Source organism: Aaosphaeria arxii (assembly GCF_010015735.1).
Source record: "Aaosphaeria arxii CBS 175.79 unplaced genomic scaffold BU24scaffold_2, whole genome shotgun sequence".
NCBI lineage: Eukaryota > Fungi > Ascomycota > Dothideomycetes > Pleosporales > Aaosphaeria > Aaosphaeria arxii.
The window spans coordinates 3,656,973-3,678,207 of record NW_022983475.1 but is presented as its reverse complement, the minus strand read 5'-3'; the positions used below and the strand labels follow the sequence as shown (position 1 = coordinate 3,678,207).

General features: G+C 48.2%; 5 protein-coding genes across 5 annotated transcripts; 3 read left to right on the top strand and 2 right to left on the bottom strand.

The window, feature by feature from the left end:
• Window positions 1-379: 379 nt before the first annotated feature.
• Window positions 380-2,531, bottom strand: BU24DRAFT_448223 (uncharacterized protein; the record flags this gene model as incomplete). Its single annotated transcript, XM_033530868.1, has 4 exons — window positions 380-1,526; window positions 1,662-1,861; window positions 1,916-2,057; window positions 2,125-2,531. The coding sequence occupies 4 exons, from the start codon at window positions 2,529-2,531 to the stop codon at window positions 380-382; spliced, it is 1,896 nt and encodes a 631-aa protein (XP_033388155.1).
• Window positions 2,532-5,332: 2,801 nt separating this feature from the next.
• BU24DRAFT_127617 (glycoside hydrolase family 17 protein) lies at window positions 5,333-7,982 on the bottom strand. The gene is made up of 2 exons (XM_033520970.1): window positions 5,659-7,982; window positions 5,333-5,603 (listed from the first exon to the last, which is right to left on the bottom strand). Exons 1-2 carry the CDS (start codon window positions 7,677-7,679, stop codon window positions 5,459-5,461), a joined length of 2,166 nt encoding a protein of 721 aa, XP_033388154.1. The 5' UTR covers window positions 7,680-7,982; the 3' UTR covers window positions 5,333-5,458.
• Window positions 7,983-11,217: 3,235 nt separating this feature from the next.
• BU24DRAFT_419429 (beta-lactamase/transpeptidase-like protein) lies at window positions 11,218-13,049 on the top strand. The gene is made up of 3 exons (XM_033527214.1): window positions 11,218-11,401; window positions 11,472-11,725; window positions 11,784-13,049. The coding sequence occupies exons 1-3, from the start codon at window positions 11,291-11,293 to the stop codon at window positions 12,967-12,969; spliced, it is 1,551 nt and encodes a 516-aa protein (XP_033388153.1). The 5' UTR covers window positions 11,218-11,290; the 3' UTR covers window positions 12,970-13,049.
• Window positions 13,050-15,640: 2,591 nt separating this feature from the next.
• Window positions 15,641-17,665, top strand: BU24DRAFT_127554 (cytochrome P450). The gene is made up of 2 exons (XM_033520969.1): window positions 15,641-16,160; window positions 16,245-17,665. The coding sequence occupies exons 1-2, from the start codon at window positions 15,966-15,968 to the stop codon at window positions 17,568-17,570; spliced, it is 1,521 nt and encodes a 506-aa protein (XP_033388152.1). The 5' UTR covers window positions 15,641-15,965; the 3' UTR covers window positions 17,571-17,665.
• Window positions 17,666-19,100: 1,435 nt separating this feature from the next.
• On the top strand, window positions 19,101-21,071 carry BU24DRAFT_489690 (cytochrome P450 67). Its single transcript, XM_033533658.1, has 3 exons — window positions 19,101-19,379; window positions 19,438-19,892; window positions 19,948-21,071. Exons 1-3 carry the CDS (start codon window positions 19,163-19,165, stop codon window positions 20,884-20,886), a joined length of 1,611 nt encoding a protein of 536 aa, XP_033388151.1. The 5' UTR covers window positions 19,101-19,162; the 3' UTR covers window positions 20,887-21,071.
• The last annotated feature ends 164 nt before the right edge of the window (window positions 21,072-21,235 follow it).

Below are 21,235 nucleotides of genomic sequence, written 5' to 3'. Positions count from 1 at the left end.
ATGATACTCATCATAAATAAATATATCGTCAATTACTACTCCTACTTGTTGTCCTCCACTTTCCCAAGGCCCTCTTTTCAGGTCTAGAAATCCTAACTCTTTGATTGAAATTGTTGCCCAGATGGAGGTGTGATTGATGCAATACATTTGGCATTGAAGGCCATTTGGCGAACCAGGTGTCACTCATTGGCATAAGCACGACGTGGTCGATCATGATATCATTGCATTATATTCATTTGAAAATAGGTATCATATCTACTCAAAAGATTTGGCTCGACTGATATACAACAGTGACAGTCTTATCCATACCACCCCTATGGCTGAGGCGTGACTACCAAGTCATTTTGTGGGTAGTGATGCGATGAAACACGCTATGGGTTCAAATCGAGCGTACTTCCAGACTTTGCCCTTCTGACCTCATGGCCGACTCCAAGCAGCTCAGACATGACGATTCAAGGGTAGTTGTATGTTCCTGCGACTTTGGCTGTGCGTTTGGTATCTGGGTAAGGTGCAGATTGTAGTTTTGGAGACTCTTGGCGAAGTAGTACTCGAAGCTCAGTCCACTCGAATCCCTGAGTAATTGGAAGATGGCTTCTGCTTTGCTGAATATCGTGGCTTCTGCTTTGCTGAATATCGTAGCTTCAGCGGAAAATGCACTTGACAGGGAAGGCCCCAATACGCCCCTCAAAATGACCTTGACTGCAGGGTTACGTATCTCACAAAGGGAATCGTACACCATATTGTATAAACCAAATTGTAAAACATCCGGTATTTTCCTGCAGTCAACAATTTTCTCAAGCAGAGACGGCTCAGGTCTTTTCAATCTGTTCGAAGAGTCTTTGGGAGAAAAGGCATACAGCGTTTCTGAGCACTTCAACAGCATCCTCTCCTCAAGTGCTATAAGCCGTGATATCATCCACGCTTGACATCTGACGTTGATGAAATAGGAATGAAGTGGGAAGCCTGCTTGTTGAGTTTGGTGAATGTAGTAATATATTCTCAGTATGAGCTTCCCCATCTGACGATTGCGACGACTTTGCAGCTTGTATTGTGCTGATATCAGTTCGTAAAATGACCTTTTCAAGTTCAGGATAGTCCAGTCGCCGACCTTGAAACCCAATTTGTAAGCCAAGATACAACTAGGTAACTCCGGACTCTTCTGGATCAGCTTAGAATCCTGATCGAGCTGCGTAACGATATTCCCGAGACGCTCCCTAGCATACGAGTAGGCTTTGCATCGCGAGAGATCGGGCCATTGTGGTGAACAAAGTGTCACCCTTCGAAAGTGCTTGATTTCAGAACTCGGTGGGTCTCGCCGTTCAGAAGTAGGGGCACTTTCCTCTTTCGATTTATTGGAGTCGGATTCACCACTTGAATTATCCATCATGGATTCCATTTCTGTGAGAAAATCTTCAAGAAAAGCGCGGGGGTCAGCTTCATTTATGTTTTCTAGCGAGATCTGCGTTAAGATATCAGGTCCGACGGCCGAGGGTTCGTAAACGGAGACACAGGCACTGCATGTACGACTGCAATGGTGTTGTTAGCTTGAGATACACACGACATTATTTGGAATAGATGAAAATTGAACAACATACCACATCATCTTTCCAGTAGATGTATTTGTCCAATAGTTTGAACAGCGTGGACATTGCTTTGTGTACCTTTCCTCATAAGGGAATATCATGCTCATTTCGATGCACTCGCCAGCCTTGACCAATGTCTGAAATGATTCGATGCAAGGTCCCGACGGCACAATGAGTTTGTTGGAAGAAGCGTTAAAGAACATGTACGATGAGGTAGCAATCATATCGCAATATTGATCGTCCTTGGGGTAAAGTCTGAGGAGAAACTCGTGGCAGTGCTGTTGAACATGTTAGTTCCTTCCATGAATGTGTCACACGTTCGAGTCACTTACCTCCCATGTGTCTATGTATCCGAACGAGAGCGAGTAAGTTCGGCGAAAAGCATCCTCGACGAGGAAACGTTTGTCAGGGGGTGGCGGGAGGGAAGATGAAGCGATAACCTGCGGCGGGAAGGCTTGTTGAAGATTAGACGGCCTAGAAGGCTGCGATCAGCAGGTGTTGAACAAGTTATCTCACGGTATCATGGATTGACAGAACCTACGCTAACTGCATGATCTGGGACTGTATTGGTTCAAGTCGTTTTTCAAGGTTACTCAGAAGAGTTTCGAGGTCGTCGCGCCTGAATGTCCATATGACCTTGCGGAAGGCATTGGTGATTGATCGTTTCTCGCGTTTCGGACCTAGGTTGGGCTCAAATGTCCTCATCTGCGAGCAACATTTCTTCACCAGCTTTTTTATATTTTTTTGGGTCTTGAAGAGGAGATGATTTCCAGTAAGTTGGCCGGAATCTACAAGATTATTGAGCGTTGATGCAAGGGCTGCGAACCATCGAAGCCTCTCCGCATAATTATTGTATTCTTCTGTTGCTTCCTTTCTGAGTAATCTTACGACCTTGTAGAGGAAATGGCCAGACTTGAAGATTTCGATCACACTGATGCCCACAGACATGTTTGCTGTCTCTCGTATGCGTAGAGCACTAGAAGAATAAAGGATGAAATTAGCCGAAAGCTATGTTTAAATTTGAAAGATGATGTCGTAGTGGAAGGAAGTATGCAGAGGAAGTCCGCAGGCAGGCACGATCCAGGAACTGCCCATTTTATACGTTCATCGTCGAAGCCCTCAGCAGGCTTCACGTGCTTGACCGGAATTCTGGCATACTTCGAAACGATTTCTTTGATTCGCTATGCAACTGTCAGTGTTTATCGTCCCCGCGGGGTAGCTGTCTGCACTCTCGTTGGCCAGTCCTTCTGTGGTTGGCCGCGTTGGCGGGCTGGATGCGAATCAGAATGTTACACGGCAGTATTCGATATCTGGCGCAGCTGGCAAGGCATACACCGTCACCTGTAAGGAAAAGAAATCGCGGCAGCCAAAGAATCTGCAAGTTCAACAGTGAGTTACTCCGTAGTGGGATTCGAAAACAGGATGGTACTACTGAGTACGGCCCTGAACATTCTGACAAGGCTATTGAGGTGGCTTAGTCGTTGACACAATATCTCTCTGTAGCAAAATTTGCCTCGTACAGATGATTTGTTGTTCGATTGATTCAATTATCATATAGAGAATCTAAATATTGCTTCCTAGATGTAGTCCGACGCGTGACACTGAAAGTGGTCGTTGCCAGTCAATAGCCATCACATATACAACTTGGCATGATTAACCCTCCCACGGCAAGGCAGGAAACATCGTAAGCATGACCCAGAACCAGTAGACAGCGATATGTATCGCGGTATTGTATGATAGGTGAGGCTGTTTTGAGATTATGTGTAGCACCAAGAGGGCAGTAAAACGCAAGAGAGTTTAAGAACTATCCGCCTATCTACTGATTGCAGGTTGTGCCAGCGATGTCCCTTTTTATAGAGGCGTCTATACGCAATAGTGCACATCCAATCATCCCATAGAACTTCTCTCCGGTCTCAGTGTATGGAAACCCGATTGCTCAAGACCACCAGGGCTGGCCCTTCACCTATCAGATGTTGCGTTAAGACACCACAGGGACTTCCCGCAAAGCAACCACCATCTACTCCGTACATTTCCAAACACATCGTCTCTCCTCCTTGAAAAACCTACTAGCTAGTCCTAATTCCTCATCATAGCCCTGACCTGTCTGGTCTTGAACTCTTCCAGGACTTTCATCTATCCTCGTGGCTGGCCTCTGAGTAGCTTCATCCCATCCTATTATACCACACTACCAATCTCAAGCGCCACATTAGTAGTTTAACATACCATCACGCCGTGTCCAACTCACCCTCACTTCACTCTACTACCGTACGAGACAAGCATAACGAGATAGAGACCATCTCCTGTAGCAACTCCTACTTCCTAGCTCCTTTGTCATTTACTTCACATAAAAGCATCTATGCACGATTTCATACCCCTCATGACCCCTCCACATACAACGTTCCAGATATCCAATCCCAAAACAAGAAATCCTATCACGCACAACCTACGGTACAATACAGTACATAACTCCCCTTCTTCCCGTTCCGCGAAGACACCAAAGCTCCAATGCCTCCCATCACGAACAATTGGCACCTCGCGGTACGGAAACGCACCAGCACGCCCGGTGAGTAAGGTATCTAGGGGTATATTCGACAACGGCGTTGCTTTCGGTCGTGATACAGCTTACCCCCTTGAGAAGTTCGTCCACGTTGCCATACTGTTTCGGGAAAGTAGGTCTCTGTGTCTAACTGAGAATTTGTGATTGTAGCTATTAAATCCACGAACTTTTCTTCAAACGGGGTTCAATTGACATTTGCATTTCTCGTCTCCGCTTCTACCTCCCCTGATTAGAAATCCATCTTTAGTGTCAATATCAATATCTTCTTTTTTGTGACCACTCCATCAGTTCCTCGAAGCTACAAAAGGGTGTGACAGATTGGTGGTATTGGACTTGGGGTTTTGGCTAGACATGGTGAACGTCTTGAGGTACTCGGGTTATTGAAAATGTGTTCGTGCCTAACTTATCTGGTAGGTACATACCAGGTAATCATGTGGAGATCGTACGTATGAATGTAGACGACATAACGTGTGATGTTCAAACCATCTCACACAGGCACGTGTGGTGTTAAGATAGGCGAAGACAAGATGTTGTGAAACCTTCGAAAAGTACGAGAAAGTGGGGTTCAAATAAGGCAAATAAGGCAAACGATAATCCATGATACAGTTGCAGTGGTGCAAGAGTGGTTGGGTGTGTGTGGAAAGATTATATTCATGTATCGGTCGTATCTATCTACAAATATGCGTGGATGTTTGCATATTAAAATGGCGACTTCGCTTGAGACGCTCGACAACAATGATTCGCTGCCGCTATGCATGCGCTATCATGTACTTCCCTCCCTCTCTTCCATCATCTCGAGGGACCGGGCTCGAAGGGGCTGTTGTATAAACATCGAGTACAGCACCGGATAAATACTCGTGTGATGAGTGAGTTGTACATATGTGCCGCTCAATACAATTCCCGCCATGCCCAGTCTCATATAACCCAGAACTTCCCCCCATGTACAAAATCCAAATGTTGTATGTACTATCGCAAATGCCATGCCGAAGACATGGAAAAAAAAGGCGCAGTGCAAGGATAGCACGCCCGCCATGAACCGATGAAGATAATGATGCGACGCCAATCATGGACCAAAAGGATGGTAGTGTCCGGAAAAGACCTGGCCTGGAAAATGAAACCAACAATGCCTACTCTTTTTCGTTCCAATGCGAACTATGCGCAAGATCGCAGACCATGATAAAAACAAGAAATCAAATACAAGTGGCGCCACAGGTTCACTCCGAACCAATGGCGCTGCCGCCAAACGCCGAGCTAATGCTGAGATCGATAGAGGTATCCGGAAAAGAAGGGAAAGAAGTACGCAAGTGAGGCTTCAAGATCATGAAACTGTCTTGCCGCCGCAATCGGGGATCTTGACGCCGTCCTTGAGTTTGCGGTTCACATCCATCAAGCCCCACTTGTCCTCCCATTCTTTTCCTTTGGTGTTGTAACGGATCTTCCATGGCTCATCAAATGCAGAAAACCTAAGACCAGTTAGTAATCGAGTCAAGACCTCATCTCGAAGGGTAAAAAACTTACCAGAAGTACTCCGTGCCGTTGTTCATGCTGGGGCAGACCCAGTCCTCGAGGAACTGGTTCAATTCTTCCACTCCAGCAACGGAACCTTCGCTGGTTGTCGTACAGGTCCCGGATCCACAGTTGTTGCCACCACCAGATGGCCATCCGACTTCAGCGACAATTTGCTTGACATCGTCGTTGCCCTTGGTCAGAATCACATCGTGATTGTTCCAGAAATCCCAAGTCCAGCCGGCGGCCTTATCAACCGTAACACCAGCGAAGAACGGATGCACGTTAGACATGACAATCGAGATATTGCCACTGTTTGCCATCTGCGAATTCCAGTTGTCTCCGAGATCCGAGGTTGCGATCGGAAGATTAATCTCATGTTTCGTCAGATTCGTTTTGATGTCGCCGATGATGTGCATCAGTTCCTGTTCCGTGAGATCTTCTCGGTAAAGCACTTCGTTACCCACGATGATGCCCTTGAACTTGTTCTGGATGGCCTTCTTGTTGCCGTCAATTTCCTGGTGGTGGTCGATCAAATCCCACATCTGCGAGATCTGTCGGTCGTTGGTGGTCTCATTGTTGCCGAGCCAGACACCGAGCCAGATCTTCATCTCGTTCTCCAATTTGAGTCGGGTAATGGCCTCCAATACCATCTCCGTCTGGTTGCAGTCGGTTCCGTACAATCGGACGGCATTTGTAAGTCGGGACATGACGGCGATATCGCGGGTGATGTTGTTCTGGGAGGGTCCAACATGGAGGCACTCGGGATATTGGGCATTCAGGGGCGTGTAGTCGATTCCTGGGAAAACCTTGTGGAGCGCAGTATTGCTCATGAGCTGCTTGATCTCTGCAGAGTCGGCTGTCAGGTCCTTCTTGTTGTCGTCGGCGACCGTTTGCGGTGTTTCGCTGCTGCCGCTTCCACCTCCGCCGCCGCCTTTGTTCTTGTTCAGCAAAGCTCCGAGTACACCACCAACAACGGCGCCGATGATGACGAGGACAATTATGGTACCGACGATCCACTTCAGTTTCTTGCTGCCATGATTTTGCGAAGCAAGCCACTCTGATTTCTCCCCTGTCTGGGCCTCCATATTGCTGCTTCCATTTGCGCTCCCGCCCGAGCCACCAGGAACCGCGTTGTACTGCCCGCTTGGGTCGCGCGTGGCGGCGAAAGTCCCTGCCGCGGCGCCAGCGCCGACTCCCGCGCCTAGTGCGGCAACGCTGGACCCAGGGGTGCCCTCTCGACTCTGGTCGCGCGAGTTGCCAAAGGGCACGAAGGACCGTCGCTTTGGTTGGTTGGGTTGTTGCGGACCCATGCCCCAGTCGTCATCATCGTCTGCTTCGTTGGGGTTGATGGCGCCCATGTGCTGGAGGGTTGAGGAAGAGTAGCGGTTGTAGGGAGTGTCTTGGTAATTCTGCGAGGGCGAGGGGCGATGGGAGAGAGGGAGACTGCGCTCTGAGGAGCCTGTGATGGGGGAGGTGTTGCCAGCGGCATGGGGCATAGCGGCGGAGGCGGATAGAGGAGCGTTGGAGTTGAAGGAGGATTGCGAGTGAACGGGTCGAGGAGGTGCAGGCTGGTCGTAGCCATAGTGGTGGTCGTCGAAAGAGGCGTTGCCTTGATAGTTGCGGTCCTGGGGCGCGTTGTAGGGACCTGCAAGATTGTTACCATTTCGTCCCCAATTGTCAATGTCTCGGAGAGCCTGAAGGCCACTCTCGCGCTCGTTTGCGTTGGCGACACCGATAGCGATGCCATTGATGCCACCACCAGCAGCGCTTTCGCCAAGGTTATCCGTACCTGGTGTTATGCCTGGCGGCGTGTAATCCGAGTAGTTGTTGGGGTTGCCATGCTGTGGCCGTCCTTGCATGTTGCCGTACGCGCTGTCGGGATGCATTCCAACGGGACTTCGGTGGGCGGGTGGTGGAGGAGGACTACTGCTCTGCAACATGGGGTTGGAAGGGTCTACCGACGACACGTCGCTGGGCTCGTAGTATGGGGAGGAGGTAGGGTACTGGGGGTAGTTGTGTGAAGCTGCCATTGCTGTACGAGGTGGACGTGATGCAATGGCAGTAGTAGTTGGTTACGATGAGGAAAGCAAGACCAAGGCCGAGCCCCAGTAATAGTGGAGGAGAGCGACTGCAATACCAAGAGTCGAGTGTGTGCGTACGCGTCGAGGATCGAGATGGTATTACTCTGTATGTGCAATAAAGAAAACCGGTTGCGGCTATGGGAGAAATCAGGGCAGGGCAGGGCAGGGCAGGGCAGTGAAAGGGTGAAACGGAACAAGGCGACCTAGGCGGAGAGTAGGGGTGTCGACTGTGTTTCCAGGGTGGGAGATGAGTTCCGGTGATAGCGACAGTGACTATTGATGATGAAGTTGAGGAGAGGAGAGAGGAAGAGAGGAGATAAGATAGGGATAGGAGAGGAGGTAGAAGAGATGGTATGGTGTTGAGTAGTTAGCAGTAAAGAGGAGAGGAAAGTTGATGGCTGATGATGGCTGATGGGACAGTGATGGCCTATTGTCTATGGTCTATTGTCTATGGGTGGTCTAGTGTCCATTGGTGGGTGTGCCGTTCCTGCCGCTACGAGAAAGGTGTGACACTCACCCCTTCCAAAGGCGGTTGGTCTCTGGACTGGGTTAACTAGGTGGTGGGTGGTAGTAAGGTGGCTGTTGTTCCGTGGTGTTACTCAGGAAACGCACGTTTTACTCTATTGGGATCATTATCCTCCATTTGCAGTTCTGATCTGATCCTGCACTAGTCATTCCATAATGATTGACTATCCACCGTGTGTCTCCGTAATGCTCTGTTCTGTTGTGTTTGATGGCTGGTGAGAGTAAGGGAAAGGTAGGAAATCGACAGGGCTGGGTTGTTGCTGGGCGCTGGGGTCCGTCTATGCTCGGCTGGTACCCGCCTCCCACCCATAAACAGACACAGACACAGACCCAAGGACCCACGAATGACGCACGAGTAACCAACATATTAACAGGTTCACATAGCAACAGGAATAACGTCAGGTAAACAAGACAACCCTACAAAATCTTCCACATCCTCTTCCCTTTTACTATTGTCTCCTGGATGAAGCTTGATGATGAGGATGGGTTGATGATCATCGTTGCATTGCGCGTACACCCCAATGATCTATCTATAGCAGATGCATCTCTGTGGCGATGGACAGTAGAGTAGTAGTATTAGGTACAGTAGGTACAGTAGTGGTCTGTGGTAGGTTGTAGTGATGGGGTCCGGCTTAAAATGACCGGAGGCGTCGTTGGTTGCCTCAGCTCTCCCATTCGAGACAAGACAAACTCCAATAGTCCAATCCTCCCTTAGAGCCTGGGCACTTCCTCTACTCCCCTCAACAAGAAACATCAACCTCATGTCTTCTATCTAGTAGTTATCTACCATGGATTTATTGCACACATCACAATGAATAACTGCTGTATTTGAACCTGCTCGTCCCCAGGCCTATCCTCCGTCGTCGTCATCGAGTCCGAGACTGATCGACAATCCATCAATGCGCAACGCACATCCTCCGTCCACCACTGGCACTTACTCCTCCATGAACTATCACTCCACTCAACGCCGCCCCCTCCGCCATTTCAATAAAACCTCACTGCTCAATCGCCCCCTTCAGTAATCCGCCATCCTCATTAATTAATGCTCATGCTCATGCCCATTATCGAACAATAATCACTACTCCTGCATCTATCCTCCGTATCCACGCCCGCCGTCAGCAGCCCCCTCCCTTCTTCTCCTGCCCGTCCCGCACCAAAGACCCTTAAACATCCTCCCCCCTTCCTCAGCTCGTGCTCGGTGCTCGTGTTCTCGACGTCCCGTACCAAAGCCACGCCGCATCAATACGAATCCCACCCTACCTTCCTTCATCCTTCATAATAATCAACCGCGCCCTTACTTCCACCACCAAATAAATACGAGCCCTTCATCACGCAACTGTATAGACGACCGAAGACCGAGGTTTCTAGAACATTAGGTACTCAATAGTGAGAACGTGACAGCCAAAAACGTGTTGCGGGTTGCATTCCAATAAATCGAACTAACCACACGCGGAAGGAAGGGAAGAAACCCCAGATGCTTCTAACAATAGAAATGGGAATGCGCCGGTTTTACGCCGTTTGGTGGTGCTAGATGAGCTCAACACATCTACAGTACTTATTTAATTATTGCTTCTACTACTTTGCGGTTTTCTAGAGAGTTCTAATAATCGATAGGAATAGTAGAACGGTAGGTATTTAGCTTTTTGGATGGGTTCTCGTAAGTATCGTGAGAGAACGCTTTCCATGGTACACGCCGCCCACGTGCTTCCCAGCCCTTATGTTGGGAATTCGGTCCGTTGGGCCATTCTTCAACAGTTCTCCCAAAATAGATGGTCGTATATAATCATCTAGTCGTGCGTGAATTACCTAAAGAGGCAAAAAGGAACGCTTTCATTCTTTTCGCACTGTGACTTGCTTTGGCAGGAAGATGCATGTCTAAATCCTTCTTTGTGGCTTTGCGTAGGTAATGTATCATGCATTATGCGGGGATCGATGAAGGCGTTTTCTGTACACCTACATCTTCGTGGTCCTACCACGAAACACAAAGTACTGGATCCACACTATCATTTTCTATCATTCAAACTCCTTCATCGAGGTCCTTGGAGGTAGAGTATAAAGATTGATTTCATTTTGATATTTGCAACTGCAAGTTACCTAATTGACATCGCGTTCGTTTCCGAATCAACATCTCATGTCTGTCCATAAAAAAAATAGGTACTGGATCACCACGCAGGTAATACTATCACGTGATTGAACAATTGCTTCAGAATAGCTGGTAATTACCTACGTAGTTGATGATACGACTTGAGTCAGGGAAGTAGTAGTGCAAGGAATGTAGCATTTACACCGTACAAATGTGAGATATAGTAAGGTTTCTATCTACTGGTCAAGTCAAGCTACAAGCTTGCGATGCTACGTCAAAATTCCATTTGACAAGTGGAGCTCCTCCTCCATCATTATCATACAGATCCTGCAAGCTATGGAATCAATATAAATATTTCTCTTTTAATTATCGTGATCGAGAGAACCCTATTCATATGGATGATGGAGCATCGGCGGTGCGTCACCACGGAGCATCATTTTTCTTCAGCTATGGTCGATCCTATGACGGATGATCGTTTGTGTGCGTTACAACTGGCAGTCGAATGAACGGCAAGGAAGATTCTAGAGTGTGGAGATCCGTTGGAGAGGACTCACAGCATAATGACGATTCAAAAGATTATGCACGCATTGGGATATGGGATTGGAATCACAGAGGTATGAGTGATAATGACGAAGGGCGGAGAGATCGCTTAACGCGGAGGCTTACCTGGAAAAGGTAAATGAGATCTGGTTGTGACTCAGAAGATGGGGACGACGTAGAAGTTAGGTGAGGGTACTCGGTGCCGATGAAGGGTTCACCGGTGGTAGTGGTGCTTCGAGAGGTAAGCGCTTGTTGGAGGTGGAGAGCTTGACGTTGTTTTGTTGCCGAGTTTGAACGTTTAACGTGGGGTTGGTTTTGTTTATTATACATGAGGGGTAACGTCTGACATTGAACAGAGCTACATATTATTGTATTGCATTGTTTTGCATTGCATTGTAATTGTACCGCGAACATGGCAGCATTTACATCTGAATTCGATGAGCAAGTAGAGGAGCTGATGAAGGAATTCCACGTCCCGGGTATCTCCATCGCCATTGTGAAGAAAGATGACATCCAAGCAAAGGTACGTATCCATCGCCATATGCCCCTCGCCTTTGCGCATCTTTTTTGAAGCAAGAGCTCATTCAGTCTAGGGCTATGGCTACGCAAAGTTGTCGAGCGACGACAAAGTGACAGCAGACACGCTGTTCGACTGCGCCAGCACATCCAAGTCCTTCACAGCATCGGCCGTCGCATTGCTCGTCCAGGACGACGAAAAGTTCCCAGACGTCCATTGGGACACTCCCGTTTCGAAGCTCCTGCCAGATGACTTCGTGCTGGCCGATCCGATGTACACCGAGCATGTCACCATCGAGGACATCCTCAGCCATCGTAGCGGCATGCCACGGTAATCGAAACCATCCAATTGTAAATCCAACAAACTAATCTCTAATCTCGTCCTGAAGCCACGACGAGTCGTATTTTAGCTATCGCGGAGCGAATCCCGACACGCCCAAATCCATCACAAGAAACCTGCGCAATCTCCCTCTATCCAGGCCACTGCGGGTAGAGCACCAATACTGCAACATAATGTACACAGCCGCCAGCTACCTCGTCGAAACGCTGAGCGGACAATCGTACGCCGAATTCCTCAAGACCCGATTCTGGGAGCCGCTAGGCATGACCAACACCTTCCACGACATCTGCGAAGTGCAAGCCGGCAACGCAACGGACCGCCTCGCGCAAGCGTACACCTGGGTCAAGAAGAAAGAAACCTACAAGCCGATCCCGATGTTCAACCAGCCTGAGGGGACGGGCGCCGGGTGCATTTTCAGCTGCGCGAATGACTACGCGAAGTGGATCCAGACGATGATCAAGCGCGGCGGTCCGCTGTCCGAGGAGTCGCACACGGAGTTGAGGAGGCCGCGTAGTATACCGCTCGAGGACGAGGACGATGACGTTCCGTTCTTGAGTCCGGCGTTGTATGCGATGGGATGGTCCACGGAGTCGTATCGTGGCATTCCTGTCGTTGCGCACGACGGCTCGGTCCCGGGGTTCAGCAGCGTGATGCGGTTTCTGCCGAAGCAGGAGTGGGGAATAGTGGTGTTTGGAAACTCGAATCATGCTTGGAAGGTCGCGGAGGCGGTGTTCAAGCGCTTGATGGATGATCTCCTCCGGGTCCCTGTTGATGATAGAGTCGATTGGGCGAAATATTATCGCGACCTGACGAAGAAATGGGCGGCGGAGGCGGAGGAAGAGAAAGAAAGCAATCCCTACAAGACTGTTCCAGATCCAAAACTTCCTTTAAGTGTGCCCGTTGAGGCTCTCGTGGGCAAGTACTGGCATCCGGGATACAAAGAAATCACCCTTCGGGTCGCGGACGGAAAGCTTCGTACTGATTGCTTCGATCGATGTACCCCTTTCGTGATCGGATTCGAGCATTTCTCTGGGACTCTCTTCATTGCCGAACTGATCGATCTTGACGAGGACGATTGCAAGACGCCGGAGACAGTATTCGAGGCTTATTCGGATTATGCCAGAAAGCAGAAGTCGGAGTTCAAGATCGATTCCAGCGGAAAGGTGGAGTCGCTGGGTATTGAGTTTGGCGATGAGAAGGATCCGATGATTTGGTTCAAGAAGCTTGATTCATGAGTCTAAAAGAAGGGAGAACTGATTATTTTGCGGTAGTAAGTACTGCTGCCAGACTATATAATTGGAGAAATATTACAGACTCCCAGCCATTTGGTTGTTGTGATCCATGAGCATATGCGTTTGTGATGTACGAGTGACAGCGTCGAACAGTACTGTACGCGCGGGTAGTTGAGAGGTTGATTAAGATCCGACTGTTTTGGTCAGTATTCCAGAGTGGACAGTGGGAAATCTGTAGAAACGTCAGGATCACGTTTCTATGTCGACAGTAGAGTAACTGCAGATCAGACGCAGACCTGAAACGGTAGGCATTGGCAAATGGGTTCTTCTCACGATCTTATCAGAAAAGTGTATCCAATATCAACGGTTTAGCACTATTAGAAGTCCGCGTTCATCTCTCCAAACTCGTATTGAACAACATTGCATTAGAACATGCGAAGACCTCGTGTCGGTCAGTTCTAGAAAGCCCTCGGAAGGACCTCACTATCAGACCCACTAGCAGTGCAAATTAGGTTATCATGTACCGTCTCGATATCTTCTTGGTCGGATCGCACCCACAGGTCTCTCACACTAATCATATTCGTGAACTCCCAGACCACTCAAATCTTAACGAGGATGCTTATTTTGACCGTGGTGGGCAGTCCCCAACCCTAGCCCCTTCCCATCTTTTGCTTAAGGGAGTCACGCACCAAGTACGGGGAAACATTTCGCTAAAGGCTATGGATATCACTACAAACAGGTACACAAGGTAAAATCGTCCCCAACACACTTAAGACGACAAGATACGATGACCAGGTGAGCTGCTGAGTTTACACTGCGGTCGACCAATAGGCAATCATGCCCACTTTTCACTTCTCCCCTTCTGCCTTCACCTGTGCCCCGTTTCCAAGAGGCTACAGCGTCAACGGGCAACACAACAATGAACCTCAGCTCTAACTCATGCAGTTCTAGCATTGCGTAACATTACTAAAAAAACTATTGCCCGCTCCCTCAATTCAACTGATGCGCACGCATTACAGCCATGATCTTCAAAGATTCCAAGATTACGAACCCGGCGCCGACGATGACACTGGACGCACTGCCCGATGAACTCTTGCTTCTGATAGCCAGTCATCTCAGTGTACCCTCCCTACTTTCTTTGTGTCTTGTGTCGAAAAAATGCTCTCCTGCTGCGCGCGAGACTCTTTACTATTCCGTCAATCTTTACGCCACAGAATTCCACCGACGAGACGATTCGCCCATTCAACTTTTCTTCCGGTCCATGTTCACGTCAAGCAAGTTGGCCGGTCTTATACACAAGTTGGACTTCATGTTCAATGCCAAAGACGAGCAAGGATATATGCTCCGGGTGGGTCACGCCCTGACACTTCTGCCTCGGCTGCGGAATTTGAGCCTCAATATACTCGATGTAAATTGCGATGAACCGGACCTCATCATTAGAACTGGCTTGGGTTTTGGAGGAGATGCTATCTGCCCTAATTTCTGGGGCAGGGACCAGCTTGAAGTTCTGAAAATCCCTCTACCGTGTTCCAGGCTTCTGCAATATCACTCCGAGTCTCTTCGCCACTTGGATCTGATACACCTCGAACCACACGCCCGATTTGATTGGGATGTTTTCACCGATGCGAAGATCCCACTTCCCAACCTACAATACTTTGGGCAGAATTACAATTTCTGGAGGGGGTTCAAGCCCGAAGCAAGCGACGTGCGCCGCTTTATGGGCCTCTTATTCACGTATTTCATTTGCGGTAATCTTCAGTATCTGGACATCACTTCGTTATGGGGCGATGATTTTCCAGCGAACATGCTACTGCAGATAATATTGGATTGCGCGAAACGACCGTGGCCATATCTGAAAAGGCTCCGGATACGATATGAGAAACTGGATTTCAAGGACTCAACAACCATTAAAATAGACACGGGTGCCGAGCCAGACGATCCCGATAGTCTATTCCTATCACAGCAAACCTGGTGCCCCGTAGTTATCTCCAATGTCAGCAATGATCATGCATGGGGACTGGTCCATACCTACCGAGCAAAAATTCGAGAAATGAAGCTCGTTCGACATCCCGAGGACCTCTTGAACTGGATGAGGCGCATGTATGCGATAATCGACGATTGTGAATGCCTGGAGTCAATCCAGATCACAGTGATCTTTTTGAGTGAAGATCGGATTATCATGTTTCCAGAAGAATTATCCTCCCTACGAGCGGCATTCCGCAAGAACGGTGTACGCGTCGTCATCGATTTTAAGGTTAGTATTCCAAGCTAGTGAATGAACAAGACTCAAGACCTAAGTGCTAACTAAAACTCTCAAGGTCTTAGGAGAAACCTTTCACGATTACTAACACAATATTCATCGGCTAAAGGGCTACCTCTGGGGGAGCGAAGGAAGAGATTGTGCAGAAATGAACAAAATGATGAGCTGCACATACAGAAAGGGTAATTTGGCTGCCTGGAAAGCGGGTCCAGTCCTATACCGCTATGACAAGGCTGTCAATCGACACAATATCTCTTGTAACGCATCAACCTCCAAGAATAGTGCAAAAGGAAGTACGGAGTATGCTATTCAACGAATATTCGAGCCTTGGGATGTAACTATAGTGGTCAAATTCCGATAGCAATGCAAGGTTAAAATGATGTTACTACCTACCTATCTACTTAAGGTAGTTATGGGACTTCCTCTCCAATTGCTTGGGATAGGCTACAGGGCTGTGTCCTCTCCTAGCAATCACGCCAAGCATCGCATGGCCTTCTTAAAGAGGCTAGCCCTTCCTCTTTAGTCAGTGAATCTTGATGCATCCGGAGTAGATGCACATCAGACCATTTGGAAAGATCGCGGCCCGAGATGCAAGATCCGATCTAAGTTACTGAAAGGGGTAACTCAACGGGGAGGTATTTGAGGATGTATCATCCACATTCAAGTTCGTAGTATCGTCGAAAACAAAGAATAGACCCGAACAGTGCGGATAAATCCCACTTGACTTACTCTTTTGACCATGGGTGTTGTTCTATCTGTGTTGTACTCTACAATTGGAGCTGTACTGTTCATTGTATTGGTCAACTTGTTCAGTCAGAAATTCCTCCGCAAGGCCAATGAACCTCCAGTGGTCTTCCACTGGATACCCTTCGTTGGTAATGCAATCGCGTACGGGATGGATCCGCTCGGATTCCTGACCTCATGTCGAGAAAAGGTAAGTTATATTCTGTGTGTACAGTCGATATGTGCCTAGTATAGACATCTCGACAATTCCTGGTTGCTAACGATTGCCAATTAGCACGGCGACCTTTTCACCTTCATCCTGTTCGGTCGACGTCTCACCGTGTACCTGGGTCTTACTGGGAATGACTTCATACTCAATGGGCGACACACGCATCTCAACGCTGAAGAGATATACTCACCTCTCACCACACCCGTGTTCGGATCCGACGTCGTGTACGACTGCCCCAATTCAAAGCTCATCGAGCAGAAGAAGTTCATCAAGTACGGCCTCACCCAAACCGCACTCGAATCCCACGTCCCTCTTATCGAGAAGGAAGTCCTCGACTACATCAAGAGCGCAGAAGAGTGGAAGGGCGATAAAGGGGAAGTCGAAATCTGCTCTGCCATGGCTGAGATAACAATCTTCACGGCCGGGAGAGCTTTGCAAGGGGCCGAGGTAAGGAAGAAGTTGAAAAGGGAGTTCGCGGATCTGTACCATGACTTGGATATGGGGTTCAGGCCGATCAATTTCTTGATGCCTTGGGCACCGCTTCCGCAGAATCGTAGGAGGGATGCAGCGCATGCGAAGATGCGGGCGATTTATGAAGAAATTATACAAAAGAGAAGGCAATCGAAAACGGGGGGTGCGGAAGAGGAGACCGATATGATTGCAAACTTGATGCAATCGAGCTATAAAAACGGAAAACCAGTGCCGGATAAGGAAATCGCGCACATCATGATCACCCTCCTCATGGCGGGTCAGCATTCGAGTTCCAGTGCTAGCTCTTGGATCATGTTGAGGCTAGCGAGCCAGCCAGAGGTCGTGGAACAATTGTACCTTGAACAAGTAAAGAACCTCAGCCAAAGCGGCGAACTGCCTCCCCTTCAGTACTCGGACCTGGATAAGATGCCTTTTCTCCAAGGTGTCATAAAGGAGACACTTCGAGTACACTCATCAATCACCTCAATCATGCGCAAAGTAACAAAACCAATCAACGTCCCAGGAACTGAGTATGTCATTGGCACTGACAAGGTTATGCTTGCATCTCCTGTCGTCACCGCTCTCAGTGACGAGTACTTCGGAAATGCGGCGACTTGGGATCCCTCGCGGTGGGAATCACAAACTGACGTTGACGCCGCTGACGAGATAGTGGATTATGGCTATGGCGCCACGTCGAAGGGCACCAAAAGTCCATACCTGCCTTTTGGGGCAGGGCGGCATCGTTGCATCGGCGAGAAATTTGCGTATGTCAATCTTGGTGTAATTGTTGCGACATTGGTTCGCAACTACAAATTCTCAACGGTCGACGGTTCTCGTACAGTACCTAAGACTGACTACACCTCCCTTTTTGCACGGCCTCAACAGCCTGCTCGAATAAGTTGGGAACGCAGAGCACTTTGAACAAGGACAGCAGGTGTACACTGCAGGTTGGATATGACGCGCTTGGTATCTGGCCAGCATCTTAGTTACGGAGATCCTCGGACCTTGAGAAAAAACAATTTTGATAGATATGTCAGCAGATATCTATATATATGCACTACTGATTTTGTAATTAGTAAGTGTCCTGTTTGGATGCAGCTGATCATGACTATCAATGCGAACGCTCCTGCGCGTCTTGATGCTGACCAGGCTTAGCGAAAGATATGGTTCTTAGCGAAAGATATGGTTGATACTCATCAGACAGTAATATAGACTTCGCGATCAGTAAATGTACGAAATTTTGGTTCTGACCATTCATCTATTGTCTGAAATACAATGTAATCGCAATGCAAGCCATCATGTACCGTAATTCACTGCATGAACGAATCGCTTCCAACATAAACAGTCCAAAGCTTCCCTTGGAGTTCCCTAGAAGGGTAATGATAAAAAGCAACCACGTTGCTGACCATACTTGCACACATTGAAGATTGAATTCACACGTCAGCTTTCTATCACGAGATCTCTTTGGCTTCTGCATGCTGACTCCTGCAAATCATATCGTGCTATGTGCTTTTAACCGTACGGAGTACACAGGGCCTGGATAAAATGCACCGATAAAGCTGGCTACTAAAGGATTCTTCCAAGGTAATAGAAATGCTTTATCTAGCTCTTGCGAATAGGAATCTAAGGATGGCAGAAGAAATTAACAGCGCCTTATTCAGATTGTAATGGAACAACGAAGATTTATTCTATCTTCCAAAAGAGGATATTAGAGCATGATCTGAGACTGAACTTATGCATAGTATCCACAACAAGGTTCCCTATGTAAATGTAATACTTCTATGTGATCAGTTTTCATCAATGGACCTAGACTTTTGTGGCTTTTTAGTTCGTGAAACGTCGGACATCCCATATTTAGAGCGCCTCTACACGATATCATAGTTACAAGCAAAAGGTCTAGTAAATGCCGAGGCATCCATCCATGGACAACCTGTGATAGATGACCCTTGGGGCAAGGGCCTTTCTCCACTCATAGGGAGAGACAACCAACACAAACAACCTCCCTGGAATTTCAATCTTGCAAATCATTACTGCATTTGTTCGTATAGACCACAAAAGCCTGTAAACTATGGCAGCGGTCTGCGAATCCACGACAGCGAATTCTTAAGATACAACGGCACTACAGGGATTCTCCCCTGTCATGCTAGGGCTGTGGACCGGGGGAATAATAAAATGGGTCAGAAAACGGCACGCTTGTGTGTTTCCCGCCAATGGACCGATGTGAGATATGGGATCTGCATGTATACAACGGGCGTAATTCTTAATGGCAGTTTCATAATAGGCAACGGCCAATCCCTCAAGATTTAACTAGAGCACCTAACCTCATGAAGATCTTCTCCGCGGTGGAGTCTTTGCCCCTCATCGGCTCTATGGATCAGTGTTAAAACCCATAAAGATTTAGCTATTGGTCTTCCCGGGCACAGTCTTGAATTCTTCAAATAACCAGATTTTCGATTTTGGGTGTGAAAACACCATCTCACACTCTCGAGATTGCCAGGCACTGAATAGATGTCATGGCTGTCCAAAGCCTCGTGTATCCCAATCTGTTTGTGTTAGGATTCTCGGTGGTAATTGCTTATGTACTGGGTACAGCAATTTACAGACTCTATTTCCATCCTTTAGCCAGGTATCCGGGGCCATTCTGGGCAAGGCTGAGCAGCATTCCGTCCTGGTGGCATACGAAGAACCAAGATCGTCATCTCTGGCTATTGAGCTTACAGCAAAAGTACGGTAGGTGTCTAGATTCACCTCTTCATGCGATATCATTAGAGCTCACTTTTTCTCGTAGGTAACGAATTCCGCCATCGACCCGACGGTGTCTGCATCAATACACCAAGCGCCTACAAACACATCTTTGGACCTAAAGGCAATGTCAAGAAGAGCGAATACTACCAGGTCTGGCCGCGTACCGTTGATACATTAAACACCTGGAACTGTACCGCGATTTCTGTACATGCTCGGAAACGAAGAGTTCTCAACTACGCTTTCTCAGAGGCTGCACTGCGCGAAGCAGAAGTCTTCATCCACAGCAATGTCAATCGATGGTTGGATTTGCTTGGGCAGCAGAGGAAGCCAGAAGATGATTGTACAGCCCCGTTGAATATGGCTGACAATGTGACGTATCTTGTTTTCGATATTCTCGGCGATCTTTGTTTTGGAAAATCATTCGATATGAAGGAGCCTGATAGTGAACTACGACATGTGCCGGAGATCATGATACAATTCATGGAAATACTGAATCCGGTAAGAGTTGCATCCACATGAACGCAGGTCATCGCGAGTAATTAACATATGGCAGATGGCATGGTCTCCGTGGGCATCGATCTGGGTTTGGTTTAAACCGCGCGGACTGGACAATCTACTTGCGGCATACTCGCCACCCGCCGTCAAGAATTGGGAGGCATTTGTCGAGGACTGCCTGGAAAAAAGAACACAAAAGCAGAAAGAAATAGAAGAAAATCCCGAAGCCACAACAGAAGTCCGCAAGGACTTTTTCCACTGGCTTTTCAAGGCGGTCGATCCGGAAACTGGGGAGCGCGGTTATTCCCTATCAGAGCTGTATGCTGAGTGTGAACTTCTGACCATTGCGGGATCAGATACAACCGCCATTGTGATTTCAGCGATGTTCTTCTATCTTGCTCGCAACCCTGAAGTTCAGGCAAGATTAGCCAAAGAGATCAAGGCCACATTTTCAACCTACGACGACATCAAATCTGGCAGCACACTGCAATCATGTGATTATCTTACTGCTATCCTCTACGAATGCCTACGCATGGCGCCCCCAGTGAGCGCCGAACCGAGCAGAGAAGTACTCAGAGGAGGAACTACCGTCGATGGGAAATACTTTCCTGAGGGCTCACTCGTTAGCACCGCACTCTGGGCGATGCAATACAACGAGCGATACTATGCCGATCCCTTGAAATTCCAACCAGAGCGATGGATTATTGGTGAAGGAGGATCCACAGCAGAGAGTGTTGCTCTGGCCGAAAGCGCTTTCTGCGCTTTTTCGACAGGCTCCCGTGGATGTGTTGGAAAGAATATGGCCTGGTTGGAGATGAGAATTGTGCTGGCTAAGACAATTTGGAGGTACGAGATCATCCAAGATCCTACTAATGATTTGGGAGGCGGTGATCCGAAGGGGAGGCCTGGACGACAGGTCAAGGATCAATACCAGACATACGAAATTTTTGTGTCGAACCGCAAAGGACCTATGGTGCTTCTCAAGGACCGGGTGTAAGAACTTAGTGATGTTACCTGGCTAGCATTTCTATCGTGCATCGGAATTGGTCCGACGCGCGGAATTCGGAGCATCGTGGATCTAACGAGAAGCCTTCGTTCTAGTTGTTGTGAGGTGAAATGGTCCCATGGGAGAGGCACACGCTTGACGGCCTGACCATAAAGCGATGAATCCTAGGTTTTGATTATAGACTCATCAACAATGCTACTTTTATGAGTGAAGCTGGAATTAGTGCTCAATTCTTGTGCTGGTGTGACTAGTTGCACTTAGCTATCTTCCCAGAATCCGATCAATCGCACGCCCTTCCGGCCTAAAGCGGCATAATGAGTCACCCATCCACGACGACTTC

Coding starts and splice junctions, on each gene's coding strand:
- BU24DRAFT_489690 (XM_033533658.1), top strand. CDS start 19,163: ATGGCTGTCCAAAGCCTCGTGTATCCCAATCTGTTTGTGTTAGGATTC. Junction 19,380..19,437: donor GAGCTTACAGCAAAAGTACG/GTAGGTGTCTAG, acceptor TTTTTCTCGTAG/GTAACGAATTCCGCCATCGA. Junction 19,893..19,947: donor TCATGGAAATACTGAATCCG/GTAAGAGTTGCA, acceptor AACATATGGCAG/ATGGCATGGTCTCCGTGGGC.
- BU24DRAFT_419429 (XM_033527214.1), top strand. CDS start 11,291: ATGGCAGCATTTACATCTGAATTCGATGAGCAAGTAGAGGAGCTGATG. Junction 11,402..11,471: donor AAGATGACATCCAAGCAAAG/GTACGTATCCAT, acceptor CATTCAGTCTAG/GGCTATGGCTACGCAAAGTT. Junction 11,726..11,783: donor CATCGTAGCGGCATGCCACG/GTAATCGAAACC, acceptor CTCGTCCTGAAG/CCACGACGAGTCGTATTTTA.
- BU24DRAFT_127617 (XM_033520970.1), bottom strand. CDS start 7,679: ATGGCAGCTTCACACAACTACCCCCAGTACCCTACCTCCTCCCCATAC. Junction 5,604..5,658: donor AACGGCACGGAGTACTTCTG/GTAAGTTTTTTA, acceptor AACTGGTCTTAG/GTTTTCTGCATTTGATGAGC.
- BU24DRAFT_127554 (XM_033520969.1), top strand. CDS start 15,966: ATGGGTGTTGTTCTATCTGTGTTGTACTCTACAATTGGAGCTGTACTG. Junction 16,161..16,244: donor TGACCTCATGTCGAGAAAAG/GTAAGTTATATT, acceptor ATTGCCAATTAG/CACGGCGACCTTTTCACCTT.